This window comes from Rhinopithecus bieti, unplaced genomic scaffold (genome assembly GCF_001698545.2).
Source record: "Rhinopithecus bieti isolate Rb0 unplaced genomic scaffold, ASM169854v2 scaffold_7724, whole genome shotgun sequence".
Lineage (NCBI taxonomy): Eukaryota > Metazoa > Chordata > Mammalia > Primates > Cercopithecidae > Rhinopithecus > Rhinopithecus bieti.
The window spans coordinates 2,014,523-2,033,709 of NW_016805612.1; the positions used below are offsets into that span (position 1 = coordinate 2,014,523).

At 35.5% G+C, this 19,187-nt stretch overlaps 1 protein-coding gene across 1 annotated transcript in view; it reads right to left on the reverse strand.

Moving 5' to 3' along the window:
• LOC108530292 (transmembrane protease serine 11D) overlaps window positions 1–17,395 on the reverse strand; it is a 58,898-nt gene extending 41,503 nt beyond the window's left edge. The window contains exon 1 of the mRNA XM_017873096.1: window positions 17,322–17,395. Coding sequence (XP_017728585.1) covers window positions 17,322–17,329 — 8 coding nt within the window. The 5' untranslated portion in view covers window positions 17,330–17,395. The remainder of the gene's footprint in view (window positions 1–17,321) is intronic.
• Between the last annotated feature and the right edge of the window lie 1,792 nt (window positions 17,396–19,187).

Below are 19,187 nucleotides of genomic sequence, written 5' to 3' on the forward strand. Positions count from 1 at the left end.
AAACTACCATCAGAGTGAACAGGCAACCTACAGAATGGGAGAAAATTTTTGCAATCTACTCATTTGACAAAGGGCTAATATCCAGAATCTACAAAGAACTCAAACAAATTTACAAGAAAGAAACAACCCCATCAAAAAGTGGGTGAAGGATATGAACAGACACTTCTCAAAAGAAGACATTTATGCAGCCAACAGACACATGAAAAAATGCTCATCATCACTGGCCATCAGAGAAATGCAAATCAAAACCACAATGCGATACCATCTCACATCAGTCAGAATGGCGATTATTAAAAAGTCAGGAAACAACAGGTGCTGGAGAGGATGTGGAGAAATAGGAACACTTTTAAACTGTTGGTGGGACTGCAAACTGGTTCATCCATTGTGAAAGACAGTGTGGCGATTCCTCAAGGATCTAGCACTAGAAATACCATTTGACCCAGCCATCGCATTACTGGGTATATACCCAAAGGATTATAAATCATGCTGCTATAAAGACACATGTACACGTATGTTTATTGTGGCACTATTCAAAATAGCAGAGACTTGGAACCAACCCAGATGTCCATCAATGGTAGACTGGCTTAAGAAAATGTAGTTCATATATACCATAGAATACTATGCAGCCACAAAAAAGGATGAGTTCATGTCCTTTGTAGAGACATGGATGAAACTGGAAACCATCATTCTCAGCAAACTATCGCAGGGACAAAAAACCAAACACCGCATATTCTCACTCATAGGTGGGAGCTGAACAATGAGAACATTTGGACACAGGAAGGAGAACATCACACACCAGGGCCTGTTGTGGGGTAGGGGGAGGGGGGAGGCATAGCATTGGGAGATATACCTAATGTAAATGACGAGTTAATTGGTGCAGCAAACCAACATGGCACATGTATACATGTGTAACAAACTTGCACGTTGTGTGCATGTACCCTAGAACTTAAAGTATAATAATAAAAAAAAGAAAGATTTGAGCAGCCCTGACACTATCCCAAATGGGGACTTGGTGCAAATTATAAAAAGTTCCCACAAGACACTTCCCTACCATCTGCCAAAATTGTTACAGTCACTGTCCTGATATACATTGTCTGGGATTTCCAAGCACCAGCCCCTCCTTGCCCCCGGCCAGGTGTGCAGTGTGAAGCACAGCCAGTTGTAAATGACAGGAGGAAGTTCACACTCAGGAAGCAAGAATCAGGGCCTTGGGGAGGGAAGCTGCAGCAGGGTGACTAGTAGCAGACAAGAGCAGCTCAGGCCCGCGGGAGCATGGCTGGTGAACTGGAACATAGAAAGGAGACAGGAGTCAAGACGGGCCTCTTAGCCCCTGTCTAGGGATCAGTCCACCTCTCTGCAGAAGAGCTTGTATTTTCCGATTTGGGTTATAACTTTGAGAGAGCAAGAAAAAAAGGCAACATGGGTTGATTAGCCTTGTATTAAGAATTTTCTTAACTGAGTAACTCAGGAATGGAAAATCAAATACTGTGTGTTCTCACTTATAAGTGGGAGCTAAGCTAGGAGGACACAAAAATGCACAGTGATAGTGGACTGTGGGGCCGGAGCGGGAGGAGGCTGGGAGGTGGATGAGGGATAGAAGACTAAATGTTGGGTACAGTGTACACTTGCTCGGGTGATGGTTGTGCCAATATCTCAGAATTTACTACTAAAGAACTCATCCATGTAACCAAAAACCACCTGTACCCCTAAAACTACTGAAACTAAAAAGTAAACAATAAAAAAAGTTCTTACTGAAAAAAAAAAAAAAAAAGAAAAGAAAAAGGAAATGTGGCACATATACACCATGGAATACTATGCCTCCATAAAAAGGATGAGTTTGCATCCTTTGCAGGGACGTGGATGAAGCTGGAAACCATCATTATCAGCAAACTATCACAGGAACAGAAAACCAAACACCACATGTTCTCATTCATAAGTGGGAGTTGAACAATGAGAACACATGGACACAAGGAGGAGAACGTCACACACCGGGGCCTACTGGGGGCTAGGGGGCTAGGGGAGGGATAGCATTAGGAGAAATACCTAATGTAGATGATGGGTTGATGGGTGCAGCAAACCACCATGGCACGTGTATACCTATGTAACAAACCTGCACGTTCTGCACGTGTGTCCCAGAACTTAGAGTATAATAAAAACAAAAAGATTTTTAGAAAGTCAAAGATTGCATGTTCTCCCTTATACATGGTAGCTAAATAATGTGTATACATGGAGAGAGAGAGTAGAATAATGGAGACATGGAAGGATGGGAGGGAAATGAAGGATGAGAAATTACTTAATGTATACAGGGTACCCTATTCAGGTGAAGGCTATACTAAAAGCCCAGATTTCTTAACAATGCAATACATCCATGTAACAAAACTGCACTTCTACCCCTTAAAACTATTATAAAAATTCCTTCACTCAGAGGAGGGAGGAGGAAATGTCACCAATCTTCATAGAACATGTGACATGTGAGCTATGCTTTGAAAGATGGGTAGGCCTTCTGGGTAAATGAAGAAATGGGAACAGAAGAGGTAGAAGTGCAAAGTGTATTTGGTGAAAAGTAATTGGCCCAGTCTGGTGCTTATAGGAAAGCAGATGGAAAATAATCTAGAAAAATAAGGCTGGTCAAGATTATAGAAGACTTTATGAGTAATGGGTTTGGACTCTTTCTTGGTCTTAGGGTATCAATGGGCTTTTTGAAATGAGAAGTTAAAGAAAAGCAGCAGTGTTTTAGAAAGGTTAATCTGGTGACCCGGTTGGGCTGCAAGAGGCAGGAGTTATGAGGCAGGAGGTCTCATCGCACAGACAAATTTATTAATCCATTAATGGGATATGAAGTGCCAAGGGCCGTGTAGAGGCTGTGTGTGTGGAAAAGAAAGGGTTGAGGAAAATGTGGAAGATGAAGAATTAGGACCACTCCCTCATAGAGAATTCAGTGCCAGGGGCAGGAGTGGAAGTCCAAGATGAAACTTTGAAGATTGAGCTTGTGTGACTGGGGATTTAGTTATACTGGTCACATGACTAGACAATTTGAGTTGTTTTGAGACTTCAGTAACTGTTAATATTTTTCTGTTAATTCCTAGCAGTCAGCTGTTAAGATGGGTCTCGGCTGAGCAAAGGTCTTGGGACTAGAAGTATTTTTTTTTGAAGTCATTATCTTACAGGTAGTATTTGAAGCTCTGAAAAAGAGTATTGGAAACCACTTATTTCACTGCCTTTGGATTAAAAAATACAGACCTTCAATATAAATCTGTAGGCATATATGTAGACACACATGAATTTGATACAATAAAGAATTTCCCATTACTATTGCCTTAGGTATCTAATAATAAGAGGAAACAATTGGCAATTATGATTACATATATGATATATAATTTATAATAATGTGTGTAGCTTACTATATATGCAACATTACATGTATATAATTTAGGAACCTATCAATTAATATTTATAATCATATGATCATACCATTGCCATAAGTGAAATAATTTTACATGTGAGGCTAAAAACACAGAGAGTGATTTATGACCCAGGGAAAATGAAACTTTTGTTTCATTTGTTTCATATTTGTAAACTGTGGCTTACAAATAGAAAAGAAAGAAATATTAAATTTGGTCTGTACTTCATTTACTAGTGCATGTTAATTCTTAAAGAGTTACTGGTAATGAATGAAAACAACATAAATAATTACTCATGCCGGCTGCTTGGGTGTGTGGTTATTTAATAAGTTGGTAGAAGGATCACACCTACCACATTAAGCCATCAATCAGTAGCTGGTTATTTTAGGTACTTAGGGTATGGTATAATGAGACCAAGGTCAAAGGTTTAATTTTATATAGATTGTTCCAATTAGTTCACAGATATAGGCTCAACCCTTATTCTTATTTGCTATTTTGCAAATTTGTGCTCCTTTTCTTTTTAGCAACCACCCTTCCCTGCCAAAAATGGAAGGAAGTCTCTAATTAAAAAAGATGGTCTTGGCACAAGCTACCCCACCTGTGGTGCTACATTGATCACCCACTAAGGACTTCATGCCGAGCGTCATACGCTTTTCTTGTGTGTGGCAACATCGTTTTTGTATATTTTAAGATTTTCTAGAATATTTAAAATAAAATTTTCATAGTGGACATGTTTATTAGACATCCAGGATAGCCATGGGTATTTATCTTGTACTGTTTTGCCTCTTAATTTCTTGGTGCTGCATCAAGACACTACTTTCAGGAATTTCTAATGTGGTTACATATGTCCTTAAGTCTCTGACTGTATCTCTAACTTCACTCTGCCTCCATATCCTGTTCCAGACATCCTGGCCTCTCTGCTGCTCCTCAAGCACAGTAGGACCTCTCTACCTCTGGGGCTTTGTGCTTGCTCTTCCTGCTGCCTGGAACACTCTAACCTCAGGTTTTCACAGGCCTTGCTCCCTGGCCTCTCGTATGTCTTTGCTCAATTGTTGTCTTCTCAGTGAGACCTTGCTAAGTACCCTATTTAAAATTGCACCTCCTCTCTCTGCTTTATTATTACTATTTGCTTTATTATTTTGCAGTACACTTACAACTTTCTAATATACCCCACAATTTACTTATTTTGTTTGTTATGTGTCTCCCTCCACCAGTTAAGAAGCTCCACAAAGGTGAGGATTTTTATGTTCCTTCCTTTCTTTCTTCCTACCAATTCATTAATAATGCCTTTATTTTAAAAGACGGTGATCTCATTACTCTGGCTTCTGTATATTTAATACATTCAAGAACTGTTCCTAGGAAGGCATTGGCTAGGAGTAGGAATTGATTCTGGTCTTGAAAAATCTATAAAGGAAGGTGACGAATACCAAAGCCAAGAGTCTTTATTCATTAGTCAGACTAATTTGTAGCCTTTCTAGGGAAAGAACTTCTTGACTGCAGAAGACGTATTTAAAGACATTCAGAGTGTTTCCCTTTCAAGTCAGAGCTGTGATACAGCTCTGCACTCATAATTTGCAAGGCAAGAATTTTCAGATGCTGTTTCTGATCCTCATGTGCTATATATCTTATTTTAAACTGAGGAAGGAGATGGTATATCTGTATTGTCACTCTCATACCTCATCTTCTTCAAGCAATGGTATAGCTAGGAGGATGGTATAGACTGCTGAGTAGGGTTTCGAGAATGCTGCTGACACAAGTCAGGAAAGTTTGCCATGTTTTCCTTCACTCAGAATCTATCCCCATATTTAATAATAGGGTCAGCTTTGCATGATTATTAATAAATGTCTGAAGACTACTTGCCATTTCTGTGAAGAATCAGTTGAAGACTTAAAAACATATTCTGATTACTGCTCTCTTAAACTTAATATACACTTACTTTGCTAAGGAAAGTAATCTTTTCTGGCATTTTACATCTGCCCAAAGTGTGGATTCTTCCTTCTATAATTGAGATTATGAAGCCTTTTCTGTCTGCAAATGAGCATGGTGATATTATGGTAGGGGTGGCACCACCTACAAAGGTGAGTCTGACAAAATGATTTGAAAACAACAGAACAAATGGAAATATTTTTTTCTGGAACTTTATGATGCTAAGATTTTAAGTAAATTTCTCTAGGAGTCACCAGATTTGCAAAGTGATGGGAACAATACTTAATTGACTCTACTGGTGTTTAAGAACATGCACTGAGTGTTTGTAACCTGTTACCAAGAACCATAACAGAGAGAGCTCTGATGGGTTAGCTATCTCCTTACTGATTAATGCTAGTTAGGGATAGCCCAATATATACTGTAGAGGGCACTGCTGTTCAATGTTAATATTTTTTTTCTGAGTTCTACAAAGTGTAGTCATTGACAGAGCCATGAAGACCATACCAGTTTCAAAACAAGAAAAAAACTATTTATAGACTTGTTTGCTTCCTTGCCTATTTGCCCCTAAAATGGCCAAAATAAAATTTTTCCCTGTTTGGATTTAGTTTCCAAATAGATATGTTTTCTTCCTCCTTTCTTTCATTCTTTCTTTTCATTTTCTTTCCTTTTCCCCCCTTTATTTTTAACTAAAGATATCTTCTAACCTTTATTGGCACAAAATAATTTTGCCAGCTACCACAAATTATAAAGAAATATTCATGACTGTTTAAATATGTGATATTTTATTGTAAAAATGCCTTTGGGAAATGAGTACTTGAATATCACATGTATTTGAATATCTTTGGGGATGATGAAAGTATTTTGAAATTGGATTTGGTGATGGTTGCACATCTCTGTACATATACTAGCAATCATTGAACCTTAACACCTTAAACACGTGAAGTTGCTGTTTTGTAATTTTATTTCAATAAAGTGGTTAAAATTAAATTTATCTTTTAATAATTGTTAACTTAGTGGAATAACAAAATTACCAAGTTTCCTGTGTTCAATTGACAATGAGGGTGGACTTAAACTTCCAGAACAGAAAAAGGCTCAATAGCCCATTCAGCTCAGGTTTCAATGCTATTTCCTAGGTAGCAATTGTTAATGAGACATTGGAATACAGGAGTCCGTTAGTATTAATGACAAGCAATTTGTTACACATAATGGTTAAAACGCATCAGAGTTTTGAAATGATTTACTTCTTACGCAATTTAAACTACTTAATTCTAGGATAATGTTCTTCCTACTCATGTGCATTTTTTTGTTTGTTTTTGTTTTCTGTGTGGAATTACAAATAGTGCATTGGGAATTGCTTTAAACCTGGTTGGACCCATGGAGATGTGTCACATATTTTCATCACTGTCATATGTCAGAGTGGAAAAAGGACTAAGAAAGCCTAGAGAAAAGTTCATGTTTAACCTCAAGATGCCAAATGACAAAAAGTCAATTGCTCTTTGCACATTTCCAATTCTATTTCTTCTTTTCCTTCTGTAGCCTGAACTGATGAAACAGCAGTGTTTCCTGAACTTACCAAAGCACAGAAACATTTATTTCGGAAATACCTAGCATTTTGAAGAGCACAGTATTCCTGGAACTCAGGAATGTGCTGCTCTGTGAGTTCTAACTTGCCAAGGCATTCAGTGTTTCTGCAGGAGAGGAATGGGGAAATCTATTGCACACTCAGGTTAGATACATGTTTATTCGTATTTAAATACACAAGGAACTGTCTTACTGTACCCCTCTCTTCCATTTTGGGAATCTGGGAGACTAAGCTTGTAACTTGTAGCTTGTAGCATGAATGATGGAGTAGAATAAATAAGAAAGAAATATGTCATTAAATGTACAGGTTAAATAAATAAAAATCTATTAATAAAGAGCCTAAAGAAAGAAAGATGACATTTCAGCACATATTGGGTGAAATAAGTTGTTTAGTCCAGCACTTCTCAATTTTTAGTGGATATGTGAATTGTCAATTAAAATGCAAATTTTAAATTAGTGAATCTGGGTTGGACCTGAGTCTGCATTTCCAACAAGCCTCCCAGGTGACGTAAATGCTATAGGTCCAAGACTATGTTTTGTGTAGCAAGGGTTCTAGATACAATTACATCAGAAAAGATCAGAGAAAAGTGGAGTGATTGCACTGAAGGCATAATAGAGCCTTCTCTGTTTCCTAAAGCCCAAGTAAATAGGCAATCCTCTTTGCTATAGGATTATTATGAAATGTTCAAAGCCTTAACTTATTGCTTCATCAAAATATACTGACCCTATTATAGAACTACAGTCATGAAACATATAACAACATCTTTGTCAATCACAGATCACATGTATGACAGTGGTCCCATACAATTGTTATACACATTTTTACTGTACCTTTTTTATGTTTAGATATGTGTAGATACACAAATATTTACTACTGTGTTACAATTGCCTATGGTATTCAGTACAGTAATGTGCTATACAGGTCTGTAGCCAAGGAGTAATAGACTGCATAGCCTAGGTGTGTAGTAGGTTATATCATCTAGGTGTATCTAAGTATACTCTACGATGTTTGCATCAGGACAAAATCGCCTAATGATGTATTTCCCAGAATGTTTCCCTGTCAAGTAACGCATGACTGGTGGATCCATGTTTGCTTCCTGTAGGATATAAATCAGTGAAGGATTTAGAAGTTCCTATACATAGCTCAGTGTGATCTGATTTGTAATGTTCAATAGAAAGTGTCAAGATATTCTCCACCCATCATTATCTCTACAAAATGTGTCCCAAAGAGGTGAGAAATGTGGTACATTACACTCTGAAGGAGTTCATGGCAGTGTTTTTTGCTCCAAATGTGGGCATCCTCCAATGTTTGATTTTATTTTTGTAGATAGACCTAAACCACAACATTGGTTGCAATGTTAAAAATGTTGGGGATGGGAGTGAGTTGGTGAGAAGGGAGGCACTGTGAATTATGGAGTAGAGTAAGTAAGAAAGACATATATCATTAAACGCACAGGTTAAATACATAAAAATATATTAACAAAGAGCATAAAGAAAGAAAGATGACATATTCAACATATATTGGGTGAAATAAGTCAGAGGAAATGATAGAGTAGGGAATCCAGAAATTTACTGAAATTATTTTCTCACAGCAACTGGTTGAGGGTCATTTAGTAGAGAGGAGTGGATGCTGGAATCAGAGCCTCATTTGTATTCATCACGGTTCATTCTATTTAACCATATCTACTAAATCATAATTATTCTCACAGAAAAAAAAAGGTGACTTTTAGTGAATCATGGACCAAACCCTAGATTAGTTCTTTGAAATGTGCTTGAGTAATATTTAGTTGCATCAATATATATTTATAAACAACATCTTGCATTCAATCCCTTCTGAATTTAATCCTGCTGGCTTCTTGCCTAGATTGTCTTCAGAAGCAGAGGAAAGAATCAAGCTTCTTAGTTTTATTTTCCAAGGAAGATTTTGTGTTATAATGAAATGAACAGAGTTCCAAGGTCTATGGAATGAATACTTTTGATGCCTATACAATGTGATCCTCAGAGCTTATGAAAAATGCTGCACATATATTCTCTTATCCAGGGGAGGAGTATGCATACTGGCAGGGTGAGAGGAAAAAGCTGTTGTAATCAGAAAAAGCTGCTCGACAGGAGGCAAATCCCTTCTTTGGATTTCAGTTTTCTTCCTTGTCATTGAATGAAGAATCAGCAAGTTTCTTCATCACCTTCACACTGTTCTCTATATCCTCCCTTCTTAACAAGAAGGTTCCTTCTTCCTTCCCATGGCTAGTCCATGGATAGATCCTCCCACCACTCCTACACACTCTCAATCTTTGCAAGTACTGTATTCCCCTGGAAGGTCTGTTTGCTCATATATTTATTACCTGTCTCTGCATCCACAACCTGTCCCTACAAATAAACCGCTCCGTGAGAGAGACAGCACAGGATAACAGCTGAGGGCACAGACCCTGAGACTGGACTAATTGGGTTCAAATCCCACTTCTGCCATTTATTTGCTGTGTGAACCTAGGAAGTCACCTAACTCCTCAATTTCCTTGTTTGCAAAATGGAAGTGACAGTAGTACCTACCTCCTTGTTGTTATGAGCACAGTGAATTAAAAATGTTTTAACACAACTCAAATAATGTCTGGCATTTGGCCCTATGTCAGTGCTTGGTAAATCAAATAAGTCAAAAGCAAGCACAGACTGTGATTTCTTTTCTGCTATATCTCCCAAAGTATTTAATGACCTGTTCATTAAGTGAATCTGTACAGTAAAAGGATAGGTTAGATGATGGAAGGAAGGCTCTGTCTACTTTGTGAATCTCACCATGGAATCTAATACTGGCACAAAGAGTCACACAAAAGAGGGATTTTTTTCTGTCTCATGAACAAATGTACTTGTTTATTCTTTTTCTTCTCTTTTATATAAAGATTACTATGAAACACTAGTCCTGTCTAGAGGCCTGTGTTTTTAATTACTACACAGGCAATGCAGAAAGGTAATACATTACAATAGTAATAACCATGAGTTTTATAATCAGACAGACCCATGTGATCACTGGGAAGTAATAAAACCTCTCTGAGCCTTAGTTTCCTCATTCATAAAATGGAGATAGCCACGTGCCTCAGAGGGTTGTGAAGAATAACTGAGATGCTGTTTATAAAGTACTTAGATTCTGTTGTATGTTCAATAAATTATAAATTTGTTAGTCTTTCTATATGTAGGACCTAACTTTGGCTAAAAATAATACATTTTTTGAAAACATGCAATAGAATATATACATTTTATTTTATTTTAAAATATTTAATTGACAAATACAATTTTATATATTCAAGGTATATGATATGATATATTTTATAATAACATTTTATAAGATTGATAGCATTTTGCGGAATCATAGAATGTTAGCAATGGAAGAGAGTTTCAAAAATATCCACTCTGATTTTGCTATTATGCAGATAAATAAACTGATCTGCAGTGAGATTAAGTAGTACCACAGAGAGGCCAGCATTTAAACCTCTTGACTTTTTTGTCTGTGCTTTTTTTCTGAAGCCTTATTGTTTTTTGCAACCCAAGACATGGTGGGTGCTCTATAGGTACAGTGCTTATTGAATGAATGTTGGAAAAACTAATAGCTATTGAGTACCTATTGCAATATTCTGCCAAGCACTTAGGACATTTTTTTAAAAGGCCAAATAATTGTCCTTCCCTTAAAGTACTCATGTCTTACTGAAGAAGGTTATTACATAGCCCCTTAGCAGCATTTCCCACCCTTGAATATCCCTTTTTATTGAAACACTCTTTTTCTTTTGATTTCCATGATTTCATACTCTTTTTTCTTTCTGGCCCCTTCTCCTCTTTAAATATCTTTTGGTTGTGAGTAGGGTATGGAGGAAACAATACTGGCTGCTGGGGTGTGGTAACTTGAAACTGGCCATAGGTGTGAGAATTTGTGAGAATTCACTCCTATTGTTCTCTGTACTTTCGGTATATCTTTAAAATATTCCTACAATAAAAAGTTTTTTTTTTTTTTTTCTTTTTTTAGATCTTTTGCTAGTTGCATCTCCTCTAGTCAACCTAAGTATCTGGTGTTGCTCCATGCTCTGTCCTGGGTGTTCTCCTTTCTCTCTAGTTGATCTCATTCAGTCAGTTTCAATTACCATCTAAGCCAATGCTTCTTGAATTTTTGTGAGTAATAATTACTTGAAAACTTGGAAAAATGCAAATTCCTGTACTGAATCCAATATCCACCCAGACTATTTCAGTAGGTCTGGTCTTGCGTCTCAGAGTTCTGCATTTTATACAAGTAGCATGGGGGATTCAGAAAGAGATAAACCAAAAATTACACCTGATCTGTACATGATTTCCAGACTACAATATCCAGCTGCATCTTTCACATATCTCTATTCGGTGCTTAGAATTCAGCATCTGCAAAGCTGAACTGATCATCATCTTTCTGATTTTCAAAACCTTCTTTTGCCCCGTCAAATAGACCGTTTTCTGGCATTTTCTTTCTCAGTAAATGATGCCAAAATTCACCAAGTTATTCGTGTGAAAAACCTGAAAATCATACTTGACACCTCTCTCATCCCTCACATCCAATTGAATGTCAAATCTGGTTCTTTTGACTTCTTAGACACATCTCAAGTTGTATTACCACTCCCACCACTTTATCCAAGCCATGTTTATCCTTTTTCCGAAATACTGAACGAGCCTCCAACTAGTCTCCCTTCATCAAAAGATATCTCCTTTCTCCACAGAGATCGTTCTCTATATGAAGCTAAAATCATCTTTTAAAAACCATTATGGCATATGTATACCTTTGTAACAAACCTACACGTGTACCCCAGAACTTAAAGCATAATAATAAAAAAAAAGACCTAAAACTGGGTAATTTATAAAGAAAAAAGATTCTAATATAATAACATATCTGCCCCGCTACATCTTTAACAATTTTGTGTTTCTCTGAGGATATAATCCCAAATCCTAAACATGGTCTTCAAAAAGCAGCAGGATCTGTTTCTTGCCTGCCTTTAAGTTTCTGCTTAAACAATGCTTCCTCAGAGAAGTCTTCCATGAGCTTCTAGACTGGTTTCGTTTTCACTATTATAATACTTATTTCAGTGTCGTTGTATTAAACAAATCATAATGAAATTATATATTTCCATGTTAATCACTGGAACAGTTGTCTTTTGAATGAGAAGGTCTGTGGTTTTCAGTAAAGACTACATTTTGCCCTACTGAGATTTCCACAGAGTAAATGTTTTCAATGATGGTTGTTTCCATTTATCTTAATTACCCAAAGTCCTTAAACTTTTCTTGATAGCACCACCAAAACTATAATTAGATAAGTATTTGCTAGCCTAATGTATTTTAGTGTCTGTCTTCTCAGCAAGCACCATGAGAACAAGGTCTGGGCCTTTTTGTTCCAGTGCTGTATACCTAGCACTCAATGAATGAATGAATAAATGAATTATAATATAAGGAGTAATTGGCTGGGAGCAGTGGCTCATGCCTGTAATCCTAGCACTTTGGGAGGCCGAGGCAGGTAGATGATGAGGTCAAGAGTTTGAGACCAGCCTGACCAACATGGTGAAACCTCGTCTCTACTAAAAATACAAAAATTGGCCAGGTGTGGTGGCACGTGCCAATAGTTCCAGCTATAAGGAGGCTGAGGAAGGAGAATCACTTGAATCCGGGAGGCAGAGGTTTCAGTGAGCCAAGATTGCATCACTGCACTCCAGCCTTGGCGACGGAGGGAGACTCTGTCTCAAAACATATATATATATATATATAGCAATTGTACATATCATAAAAGATGTATAAGTATAAATAAAGCACTAAGGTATTTAGGATTCAAAATGGTTTATTTTGCCATATGATATCAGAAGTTGCTTTGAGGTAACAGCATTTTGTGTTTTCCAGTGAATGATAGTGGACTTAAGGGATCATTATCTATCCTAGGGAATCATTAGCTTATGTAATATTGAAAACCATGAGACTGATGGAATCACACAGAATGTAAGAAGAAAAGCACTTAAACTCTGGGGGACAGGAAAATGAGTAGATTCTAGTAACAGAAACAGAGAAAATTTGACTCATGGGATAGGCAAAAAAATAAATAAATAAATAAAAGGAAAGAATGGTGTTTTGGAAGCTCTGTGAAGATCACGTTTCAAGAAAAGAATTGTCTCTGGTGGAGTGATAATGTAAACTCACTGAGATCTGACCACTGGATTTTGCAATGTGGAGCAAGACAAGAGCTGTTTCAGAGCTGTGAAGATCAGAAACTATTGCACTGGGAAAAGGGAGGATGCATTAAAGATAAAAATGCATACACCATTTGACTCAGAAAATCCATTTCTAGGAACATATCCAAGAGAAACTCTTGCATGTTTGTACCATTGGACCTGTGTAAGAATATTCAGTGCTACATTATCTGTAATGGCAATATACTAGAAAAGTAAATATTTAAGTTATAGGACAGTCTTACAACGAAATATTATATAGCTATGAACACGAATAAGCTATGCACACTTTATTGTATATAATATATAATATATTTCTCATTTATATGATTTTCAAAGGCAGGTAGAATTAAACCATAAGTTTTTAAGGAATATATCTATGAATGGTAAAATCATGAAGAAAATGAAAGAAATTAAGATACCATGCCACGTAACAGTTACATCGTGAAAAGTGGGGAAAGGTCAGTTAATAGACAGGAGGTGCCCACGGGGTCTTCTAAGATACTGGTGATGCTATTTTTATTAATAGATGTCTCATACCCAGAGGTTCATTATTTTAAAATTAGAATTTATATGTGATATGTTTAATGATAAAAGTTAAAAGCAAAAGGAGATAATGGAGGAAGAAAATAAAAATAGAGGCAATAGGTTTAGACAGATCTTTAGAATACTTTTGCTTTTAAGAGCAGGAGATGAGAAATGAGGCAATAGCTGGACAGGGGATATGGGCCAAGGGAGGGATTTTTTAAAAATTAGGGATAGTATGGCATGTTTTTATGCTGACAAATATTCATTAGAGAATTACATCTTAATTTATTCTTGCACTATTAAACTCAGGTAGATATCTTGGCTAAGAAGAAAGCTTGTCAGAATAAAAACGTGTCTAATTTAGAAAAAATATACTTGACGGCTTTTATTTATTTATAATTTTAATCTTTTTCTTGAGATAGGTTTTTGCTCCGTCACCCCAGCTGGAGTGCAGTGGCACGATCATGGCTCACTGCAACACTGAACTTCTGGACTCAAGTGATCCTCCTACCTCAGCCTTCAGGGAATACACGGAATACAAGCACTACCATGGCCATCAGTGACTTATTGCTCCACTGCCTTGAACTCTGAGTGCATGTATTACTTTATTCATCACTGATACACTTTTTAAAACCTCTGGCAAATGGATATTGTAAATATTCCATAGAATCTGCTTTTACTTTCTGCTGAATGACTCATCAGTATAAACTTTTCCAAAGTTCATTTTATTTACAACAATCTTAGGCAGTTATCCAATTAATGACTTTAGACTTGGGATGGTGCTTTTATTTTATATGTCATGAGCACACACTAAAGCTAGAGAAAGAATACTCCCCCAAACTGTGAAATCATGCCAAGTCTTCTTTGCTCAAAAGAATGGGATCCTTCAAATGGGAGCAATACCTTTTACGAAATTGGATTGGATAACTTTAAGTTCCCTTACAACAGTAGGTATTGATTTCCTTCCTCATGACTCATTTTAGGGGTGCCAGTCATAGCTATTTGGGAGTTGCAGTAGTGTAAGAATTAGGTAAGTAATGAGTTACTGAGAAAATAAATTGGGAGTGCCTTCTGGAAGACAAGTTGGCAGTGGCATGGGATAATTTGCTAGAAAATATATAATCCCAAATGACTTACTGCAGCTCATCCTCCTGTGTGCGGGCCCATCCCACACCATCATTAGAAAAACATTTGGGCCAAGTGCAGCAGCTGCTTTAGCATGTGGCCCAAGATTTTATAGGCAACAACTTGTACTTTAAATGCACTATTTTGGGCTTCATGACTGTAAATATAAATTGGTGTCCACCTGTCTAATTTCTATGAAGAAATATATTCTTTGCCTAATGATTTACAATTTATTAAGCATGTTTTTCTAAGTTCCTATAGCAGTTCAAAAACCAGGATTGAAACAACAGGCAGAATTTGGAATGCATTTTTGACAGTGATGGCTCTTCCCCCCCAACTTCTGTCTCAGGTTCTTTTGGACTGTTGGGAGGCAGGACATCTGATTGTCTTTGGCATGTCTCTGCAGTCAGTTAATCATGTCTTGAGAAAAGGGAAGAAATGGAAATAAGATTTGTTTGGTAGGAGGACTCCTGCTAAGACTTGTGTGTCCCTGAGCTGAGATGTGCTCATTTACCTTAAATCTTTCCACAAACTATATTCTGAATTCCAGTTTATAAATCTTTATCCTATTTCCCAAACCTCATTTCTCACTTTTTATGTAATCTGGTGGGCACAGATGTTCCCTTGGTGAATCTGAGAAAATCTCAAGTGACCAAGGATCTGAAATGAGTAACACAGCTGTTTAGGTTCCTGGGCCCTGTGGTGGGATTTCCTTCTTCAAAGAAGGGAAGAAGGTAGACAAAGAAAGGAGCATTTCATCTTGCAGCAGCTTGGAAGAGAGCTAGGAGTTTAATTTTTATAAAAAAGCAATCAAACCATCCAAGGCAGCCCATTTTCAACCAAAAGTATTTCAGAATTACCTGAAGACTTACCTAAAATTATGCCAAAATTACCTAGAATTACCTAAAAAATTATATTGTACAATTTAATTTCCCTTCCATTATATAATACAAACACCTAGCTACTATTTATTAGTAGTAGGTACAGACTATTAAAGAGATAAAATATTCCAAAAAGTGTGATCCTTAGAAACCAAAATTCCACAGGAGAGTTCTTTGTAATTGGCAAGGTTGGCTCTGATTGAGTGGCAAATTTCCTGTACGATGGATCAACTTAGAAATTTGATTGATTCAAAGCCTTCTGAAATTGTACAACTCTTTCAGGATTTGTGTTATTTACATGTCTTCTTTTATTATTTTCCATTGAATGATGTTTTGATATACACTTGGCTGCTTATAAGGGCAATATTTTAAAATCAGAGCAATTCCTTTAAAATTAAAATATTTCCGCAAAATACATTTTAAAATGCACTATATTACCCAAATAATATTACACTGTTATAGATGGTTTAAGAATAATAAAAAATATAATTCATAAACTCACTGCTTTAGTATAACAAACCTGATAAATATTCTATGTTCTTTATTAGACTTTCTCCCATGTACAGCTTTACAAAGTAGTAGTTGATGAGTAAACATGATTTTGTGATTTGGTTTTTTTTTCCGCATAAAACGAGAACAAACTCAGTATGCTAATTACTTCATAGGTTTTTTAAGCTACTTTAATAAATGTCTTGTATCTATTACATGATTATGAAATAATTTTATTTCTTCTATCATTGGAAGCTTAGACAGCTATCCACTTTTCACTCATATATATATATTCAAGTGCATATAATTGTATATATATTTTTATTATTTAAAATGGTTTGACTTTTGATTGAATTTTCCAGTGTTCAGGACATTTAAAATAAATTCAACTACACTTATAGCCAACACATTGTTCATGTTTTTGTTGATCCTTTCAGCATGACTTACCAGTATCATGTTTTTCTGTAGTCATAGAAAATAATATGCATATATATACACTTAAGTGCACATATAAGCATACCAAATTATATAATCATTTCATTGTTTTGAGATTAACGTGTGACTTGATTATCCCACAACTTTTTGCTTTCTTTATGTGAAAGTATATGAAAATACCTATTCATTAACTAAAAAGAAAACCAGAGAGATATTATTTTTTCTTAAATATTAGCAAGAACTTTCCTGAAAATAATTCCACGACTACATAAAAGTAGAAAATACCGTCTTTACTTTCTAAAAGTGTACTTTAGGATTTATGGCATATTTATTTAATAATTAGCAATAAAACTGTAATGGAAGTCAAAATACAGAATCCTCAAAAAGTTCTAAACAACAGAAGAATTATTTACAGATTGCAATTTTAAAATCCACACACCACTTTTTAAAACGTTGCACATGAGAAACAAAACCACTTCCTTATTTAAAGATATGTTGTCATAACGCTAAGCTGAATTTTTGTGGTTATTTGTTTTATAAAAAATTCAGTTAAGCAACTATGTACCTTATGGAAATAATATCAAGCATATTATCTAAACAATATCTAAGAGTTTCAATGAAGTTTTCAGAGAAGTAACTAGAAGATTGCTAGACACAGTCAAAATTTCCAAAGCTTTTTTATATTTTTCCCATACTGTAAGATATAGTAAAACTTTTAAAGCTACAAAGACAAAAACAGGACTTACCTATACATTTTAATCCTTAATGAAGGGGTTCCTTTTTCTGCCTACTCAACTGCTTTGAGATTCCCACTCAAATGAATGACTCTCATGTATTACGTGTGATCTATAGTTGAGGACAAAGGAGGAAATCTCATGTAATTAAAATATAACTTGTTAAACAAGTTTGAGGGAATCAGCAAACCAATAGTATGACTTGTGGAAGATAATTAAAAATAGACAGGAATTTCACAAATTAGTAAAAAATTTATTCTGGTAAGTTGACATTAAACACAATTACAGTTGACAGGTATTTTGTGAAAGCCTGTGACTACTTCACAATTGTAGAATCACTTTTAGTTCAAGAGGATTTGACAATTCTTTTGCTCGTGTTATCATACTGTCATATACCTCATACCTTGCCACAGCCAGCCAAGAACTATCAGAATATACTTTCCATACATTAATGGGGACTACCTCTGAATTCCCTCATCTCTATGATTAAATGCTGTTTTTCTCATAATATATGAAATAGAGCAGTAATTGAGTAGGTGCACAAAGTAAGACTAGCAAACAGAATAGTTGGAACTAAAATCCACTTTGTCTTTTTCCAAATATGATCATTTGAAAAAGGTATTCTAACACACTACTACTAGAAGAGTAGCAGATAGAAGAAGACAGTATGAGTGTGTAGGGGGTTAGGGTAAGGGTGGAGAGCTCAAGAAAGCAGGCAAGACTAGCATGGAGGGGAAAAAGGGCATTCCTGTCTAACATTGCAAAGCAGGATATAAATTTGGAAGGTTATACTGGGGTTACTTTATGAGAACTAATGAATGCTAAATAATTGGAACTTGTAATAGAATTATTACAATATTATTATTATAATATGAATTCTAGTCTTAGCTTTTTCACCAACTAATTGTGTAGCTTAAGGGAAAAATTTACTTATTTCTCCATGGGTCACATGTATCTACTAAGAAAATGGGAAGTTGAATCAGGAGGTCTTAAAGGACTCTTTCAATTATAAAGTTCTTTGACTTCATCTTGTAAAGCACTGACCACTCGTGATTAAATTTACTCCAGTACTGCAACTTCAGTTGTGTTCAATTATTTGACTTTTTAAAATATAATGTGCAAAGCAAACAACAGAGACAGGAATGAGTGGTTACTCTCTACCCTTCCCAAATATATTTTTTACATACTGTATCTCATGCCTGACATTCTGCCATTATTTTTAACAATAAATAAATAAATATAACAAGATTTAAAAGTTTAAAAAATAAACTTACATAAACAAAACATTTTAAATTTTACATGTTAACTTCAAGTACCTTTAATATAGTTATATCACGGTATATAATTTTGTGTTATGCTTTTTATACTTAATATTATTTCACAAACATATTGGTATTACTAATTTTTATTTTTAGTAGCTATATATTTATAACTTTGTAGTTTTATATAATTTAAAACTCACAAGATTCACCCATTATTAGCAGTTTTAATGGCTGCACTTTAAAAGGTAAATCATATTACATTGAATGGACTCATCATAAAGTACCAAAGTTATCTTCTAATGTGAAGTATTTAGATATTTTCTATTTTTTTTAATTGTAGATGAGTCTTTGAATGACTACCTTCACAAACATAGTTTTTCTTTGTCATCCTACAGTTGAATTTTTCTTCAGAATAAACTGAAGAGGCTTATTGAGCCAAGTAATTTAAATATTTTAATGGCTTATAAAATTTTACTTTTGGTTTAATAATTTTTACCAGGATTTAAAGTGTTATCTTCTGTTTTTTGTTTACAGAAAATTTCCCTAATTATGCATGCTCTTTCTTGTATGTCTTTTTATTTCCTGGAATGCTCAGCAGTAAAGACCTTTTTACCAA